A 7,018-nucleotide genomic window follows, 5' to 3' on the forward strand; every position below is an offset into this window, starting at 1 on the left:
AGGACCGGAGGATGGAGCCACTGCTAGAGACCAGTACTCGCAACCGTGTTGTCAGACCACTATTGTCACCAACTAGGGTGACAGGTCTAATAGTGATAATGATGATGCATTGTGACAGGGGATACATGAATAAAGGAGCGTACCGTATTAGTCGTACAAGCCTCATGGCTGAGCCAAGCTGTAATTTCTGCCCAGTCGGATAGGACCAATCAGAGGCCGACTCGATAGCTCTCAGGCCGAAATAGACATCATACACGCCGAAAACCAGGACCATGAGGTCCACTACTATCCACGAGTCGAGGAATATATCCCACCCTGAGGTAACACCCGGTGGTTAGAGACCTACACAAGGTCAGCGAGAAGACTGATCTCCGATGCGAGCAAGTCAGGAAGAGTGAGGTACACTGAATAACAAGAATGATTGACCCACCCAGCTTCCTTGCGTGAATGAGAAGCTCCACAATATAGGCCGCCAGACAAAGCATTTGCAGCACTTGGAAGATGAGCCTGGTAGTATTCTTCCCGACAGAGGGTTCACCCACCATGTCGATTTCTATACCAGTCAACACGGTTGACTGATGAGGTAGCGGCATAGGAAGAAGTCTGGGGGCCAATAATACTCACCGCGAGCACGACCAACCACATGATGGAGTCGAAGGAGTGCGTCCGAGTGATCGAGACAATGACGCTCTTGAGCATTCCTTCAGAGGGGTTAGTATCATCAAGAGGACCCCTAGAGGTATCATCAGAGAGATACCGACTAAGGGCGACTCCATACATCAGTAAAGGCAAAGCTAGCTCACTCAGACACCCTCCGGAACACGTGTGACTGCTCATCAAGTCCATCGTCATAACGTAGTGAATGCCCAACAACACCGTTCAACCTGAGAGGACCCGTGACTAAGACGGAACCTCGAGGCATTAGCCCAGCTCGGGTTGATGCCTCGAGGTTCCCCTTTGGGTTACCCAAAGAGTACTACTATCTTACCTATCTAGGGCTTCCTTATCGACAGTGTGGGCCTTCCTTCTACTCCCCATACTTCCCTGTCATAGCCAGCGACCATTCACATCACTACTCATATCCCAAACCTCACCATAAACTCGCGTGAGCGTCCTGCAATACTCCGTTACCAGCAGATGCTATACACGATTGTTTAACTTCTTACTTCCACCGTCTTGAAGTTCGTCTCTTTCGGGACCCTCAGCCGTACGGTCCTGAGGGGACCAGCGACAGAACGCCAACACTCTGATGCGCATTCTACGACAGACTACTAGTCTGCTCTGATTTGTTAAGGGACTATGCATACTATTGCACAAGGTCCAGAAGGCTGATCTTACTGGTCCATCCATAGGAACAACTCGCGCATGATCGCGTCTCCCTGTTATCATAACGAGATGTCATTACCTACACATTCACGCTAATTGAGCCCAACACTGAACTATCGAACACCGTAACCGAACTGAAATCAACTCAATGATTAGTGCTACACTACTAAATAGGAATTTTGCTAGGGACACCCTTGCTGGTCGTAATACTGACAGGTACATCGAGATATAGAGAATAGCAAGATCTTTGAGGCCATGACATGCTCATGAATGTGCGGGACAGATGAACGAGTGAAAGGACGACGAGAGCTTACTCAAGTCAATGACAAGACAAGAGAGTACCCCGTGTGGTGGCTCGGAGTAAAACATTTAAAGGTTCTGAAGATGATGCGGCCTATGATTGAACGATGCACTAGATGGGATTGAACGTCCTAAAGAATGCTATGAGTGACCACTTGTCACTTACAGCAACAGAACTGTCGTCATGAGGGCGATATAGTGGAGATGTTCCAAGGCTGCGAACGACCGGTAGCTCCTCCAAATTGCCTTGCGAGCATGTGTACTGTCAAAAGACAGCAGAGAGCTTCGATTGGCTCGTAGAGTCCAAATCAGTGGTCTTCCGCAAAGCAACACTTCTTAGAGTGCAAGTTCCACTATCTGTAGCATGAGCAGGAGACCTAGACTAAATCTTCCTAGACTAATCTAGTAGGTTCCTCAGGGGAACCACATCTTCAGGTGCCCGGTGTTGCCTATCAGAAGCTGAAGTGATCTCGACGATCATGCAAGGCACGGGTCCGACTACAATAGCTGGATGTCTACGTGGTTGGCGAAGACTAGATGTTTCCTACAGAGTCAGACCTTGACCAACGTAACCTATAACCAGGCTTTGGATATGTTCTAGGGAGTCAGAGCTTGACTAACGTAACCTATAATCGGGCTTTGGATATGTTCTAGGGAGTCAGAGCTTGACTAACGTAACCTATAACCGGGCTTTGGATATGTTCTAGGGAGTCAGAGCTTGACTAACGTAACCTATAATCGGGCTTTAGATAGGTTCTAGGGAGTCAGGCTCTGACTAACGTAATCTATAACCGGGCTTCGGCCGGGTCCGGAGCGAGCAGCTGACCATCCAAGCAATATAAAATTTCAAAGTTCAAAGCTACGTCAATAAGTGCCTAGCACTTGAACATGGTCATCCTATTCCTCGTGCTTTTCTCCAATTTTCCACTCAATAAGCGTAGCGATGAGTTCCGTCGAGCATTACGAGAGATTGAGCATTGACTAATGCAAGCATGATTATCAACCTTGAGAGATCTCGAAGGAACAGTTAAAGGCCGGAGTATATACAATAACGAACGGTGCAATACAAGTACAAAGGATTGCTGACAAGACCATTACACTACTGTCAACTAATCATGGACTGCTTAAACATGTCGCAGTCTATTCACACAGTGAGTTCATGGGCCTGTGAGAACTGTTGCCTGAGAAAAAGTTGAGAAAAAAATGACATCACATCATTGATCAGAACGATGTACATCTACACTGAAGAAGCGAATATATGTTCACAACACTGCAACTGTGTGAGTACAGCATGCAGTGAGTAGAGAATGGAGAAAAGTCAGAACTAAGGGGAACAAGATCGCCTAAAGACGACCTCATCACAGCTATCAATAGAATCCGAGGATCTCGATACCACACAAGCTGACTTCCAAGTCGTGACCTGGAATCGACCGATACGACTACGGTGGAGTAGTTTAGGAGCACTGTTATGCTCAATGTCAGTACACATGAAACGGCCTATGCGACGGACTTCTTGGGGTACAGTCAGCGAGCACTTATAGTCAGCGATGCCATAAGCATCCCGTTTATAGAGGATAACAACTGACAGCTCACTTGTTTCCAAAGAGGACAGACTCACTGCAGGCTCAAGGTCAAAGCGGCCCCTACGATAGGATGATGCCGAGGAAACGTAAGAGGTACTAACACAGCTATCGCCGGCCCTGTAGTTACGAGGATGGATCATGAGTAGCGCCGATAACGATGATGGGCAAGGATACTCCGATGGGGATGGAAATGAAATTATCTGACAAGTTGTCGATGATAGCCCCGAGGAAAAGATTACAACAACACTTCACGAGAGGAGCCGAATCGCTCACGCCGACTCCTACAGCACTCTACGCACATACCAAATCGATAATGAGTCTATTACATAGGAGCAAGTTCCGCGTAAATAATGAGACACGCTTTGAGTGTACGTTGAGTAGCGTCAAGTGAACCCAGCATAACGCGACTTGAAGTAAGTACTCTACTAAAAGAGGCTCAATCTATATTATAATAGAAAAACATGCAACGGTTGTCATCGTGCGTCAACTTCCACTTTCCTCTCCGCTCATAGCGTTGTTTTCTCCGAGCTTTCACATATGTATACAGCTGTGTGGGCTGCGTATTCTCGCATCCTTCGCAGTGCGAAGGTGCGAGGTTCGCACATTCCCACATCCAATTCCTGCGTTGATTCAACTCTAAATCGTTGATCTTTCTACGTATTTTAGACCTTAAAACGTCCTTGAAATAGCATACGAAAAAAAATCGATTTTCGCGCACAATCCTATCGGCGTTCGCTTATTTAAAGAGGGTAATACCCTCAGTGTACCATGTCGTTCAATACTACTATGTGCCGCTGGGTATTATCCCAGCTCACCTAAGCTGTATACTCAGTTTGATGATACGGTATCATTGATACCACCAAGCATTGTTGTTGCTCACGCGTGCAGCGGACCGCACCATGCGGCACGCAAACGCATAGCTTTTCCCCCTTTTCATAGAGCGAGGTATAACACTTCGTGGAGATTACCTAAGTATCACAACCACTATCAATGTCATCACCGAGATTATTGAGTTCTGAGGTTACTGAGTATGAGCTAGAGGGAGGTACACTCAGAGTATGATTACTATCTCTTAAACCAATTAGTATGTATGTCATCCACACATTTCCGGCTACAGCCTGTAGCCTACAGGTGACCATGTACTGTTTAGGTTTAGATAATAAACCATGTGGAGAATCTGTTCGCTTTATGAAGACGCCAATGAAAGTGATGCCTCTGATGACTACTGCGTCTTATGTCATAGATTCATTGATTATGTTGACGAAGAACAACAAGTTACCTGATTTTGTAAGCTATCATAGCCCATGTTTCTTCAACTCAGGCTATTATATTTCCTCCACTACAGCTCTGCAAGGGGCGCAACCAACCACCAGATCCATTACCAGAACAGTATTGGAAATAGATGAATATTGCAACACATGCCCTCTTCATTCATCCAACGCACGCTTCACCTCCAACCGATCCTGTTCGACTTCATGATCAGACATATGTCGACCGTATTCACGAATATGATTTCGACATAGTGCCCACAAGCTGAGTTTCAACATATTTTCTATCAAGCTGTTCAACGACATAGGCCATCCACACGTCATCATCGACACCTAACACAGCGGATATCTCGGTAGGAGCTCAAGAAATGATTTTACCAACTCCTCCGGATCTGGAAAGTCCATGACGACTTCATGATGAAGTACTACATTCTCATATTACCTGAACTAGATCCCGCCTGCACCTTGTGCGGACTTACAAGAAAATGCAACAGGTCAAATTGTACACAATAAGACGACGTCAACAAATGCATCAGTACAAACCTGCACACCTATCCCTACAATGAGGTATGCCATGATATCACGATCATGTATGAACAGTGAGATAACGTGCAGATTCATATTCTGTCCGAACCGTCTATACTTCCTGCAGCAAAGGCTTCAGTTCTCCTGTATAATTCGGCAGACGAGTAACATTATTAACGCTAATACCTCATCCATGGTTGAAACGATGGTTCACCACATCCTTTAATTCTCCCACCGTACTTAGTACGATAGACTACCTACTTATACACTCACTCTAACATATCCGCCGAATATTTATTTCATCCTACTCCCCAATTCGGCACATCTTCAAATGCGTAATCAATTTTTTACGTATCTTCTACTACGCACCGCTAGAGCCCTCGAGTGTCAGCGAGCTAGAGAACTCCGGAGCGGAGCGACAGGTTCCGGCGGAACCGTTCTGCCAGTGAACGATGATGTCGACCTCACGCACGCTGCGCGACGCTCTCGAGAGAAATCTTGCTATCTTAACCGCTCCTGAAGTGCTCGCGTCACGTACCGCTATCAAGTTGGTGGTACCAACCCCATCTGGGAAGGGCTGATACTGTCGCTAGATACGTACCTCACTTGACTGGTTGAGCAGGTTTGGACGGATCGCGCTAGCCTCTGATGTAATCCAAGCAACTCCGTTCGTCATAGTTTGATGCATATCGACTGACCAGGTCTCGGCTCGAGAAAGACTTCGACCATCTGAATACAGGCCTGTCATTCTTGGCCTAATGTGACGAGCGTTTTGTGTGTTGGTTAGTCCATAGTATTCCACGACATCTCGCCTGAGCTCAACTACCTACACTCATCCCAATAGCAAGCTTGGTGGGATGAGATGTAATCGCCCGTTGTGAACCGCAAGTATTATGTATGTTTCCCGGCAGTAACTCCTCTGAGAGTCTCAACTATGGAGTAGCTCAGAGTCGCTGTCAAGAAGATAGCATAATTTGATTTCATCACTTAGTTCACTTTTCCTTAATCACCAGTTTTCCCTCGTAGTTTGTTAAAGCTTCTTATACGTGAGATGTCAGTCAAGAGCTTCGTTGATAACGAGATTGCCTCCAACAAGGTCGTGCTTTTCGGCAAGTCGTATTGTCCCTATTGCACGAAGGCGAAAGGGGCTCTTGCTTCAATCAACGCCAATCCCAAAGTTATCGAACTCGATCAACGTGACGACTGCTCGGACATTCAAGACTACTTAGGCCAGCTCACTGGTGCTCGTAGTGTAGGGCCCACTGTTCTTATCACGAGGGCTTATGATTGATGCTTCTAATCGGCAGGTCCCACGTGTATTCGTGAACGGCAAGTTCATTGGTGGAGGTGATGACACTGTAGCCAAGGTCAAGAGCGGGGAGTTGAAGAAATTAATCCAAGCTTGATTCATATCAAACTGTTAGTGGACCAGAGATACCCCTTCGTTTGCTAAAAATGCTCTCAGGGTATCTTTCAGAGGAGAGTTCTGTTATTTGAAGGGGACGATTGACTTGAGTTAGTTTGGTAGTACCGGCCGTATAGCTGCATTACCAATAGGCATGGGTAGCTGTCTATCGTCTAATCCTCCAGTCGATATAGAGCAAGTAAAGAAGTTTGTTGATGGCGAAATTGCGGATAATAAGGTGATGGTCTTTAGCAAAAGCTATTGCCCACACTGCAAGAAGGCTAAGTCCGCCTTGAATAGCATTGGTAGTAACGGGGCGTCTGCTAGTAAACGCCAACATCACTTGATGCAGGGGCTGAATACAAGGTGGTGGAGTTGGATGGTCGCTCGGACTGTGCTGCTATACAGGATTATCTCAACGAGATTACCGGTGCTAGAACGGTGGGTCTTCAGTCTCTAGTTGAAGTCACTAGTCCGTGTGGTCCCACAGGTACCAAGAGTTTTTATTGATGGGAAATGTATTGGTGGAGGCAGTGAGACGGTCGCTTTGAAGAATAGTGGCGAACTGCAGAAGGTAGGAATCGATGATTCTAATCGTGGTGAGATATATT

General features: G+C 46.5%; 2 protein-coding genes across 2 annotated transcripts in view; both read left to right on the forward strand.

Annotated features, from left to right (window-relative positions):
* Positions 1-6,053: 6,053 nt before the first annotated feature.
* Pmar_PMAR003946 (glutaredoxin, putative) lies at positions 6,054-6,408 on the forward strand (the record flags this gene model as incomplete). Its single annotated transcript, XM_002775229.1, has 2 exons — positions 6,054-6,254; positions 6,310-6,408. 2 exons carry the CDS (start codon positions 6,054-6,056, stop codon positions 6,406-6,408), a joined length of 300 nt encoding a protein of 99 aa, XP_002775275.1.
* Positions 6,409-6,561: 153 nt separating this feature from the next.
* Positions 6,562-7,018, forward strand: part of Pmar_PMAR003947 (RING domain protein, putative) — a gene marked incomplete at its 5' end in the record, with an annotated part of 2,100 nt that continues 1,643 nt past the window's right edge. The window contains 3 exons of the mRNA XM_002775230.1: positions 6,562-6,712; positions 6,760-6,848; positions 6,898-6,981. Coding sequence (XP_002775276.1) covers positions 6,562-6,712; positions 6,760-6,848; positions 6,898-6,981 — 324 coding nt within the window. The remainder of the gene's footprint in view (positions 6,713-6,759; positions 6,849-6,897; positions 6,982-7,018) is intronic.

Source organism: Perkinsus marinus (assembly GCF_000006405.1).
Source record: "Perkinsus marinus ATCC 50983 genomic scaffold scf_1104296956272, whole genome shotgun sequence".
NCBI classification, from domain to species: Eukaryota; Perkinsozoa; order Perkinsida; family Perkinsidae; genus Perkinsus; species Perkinsus marinus.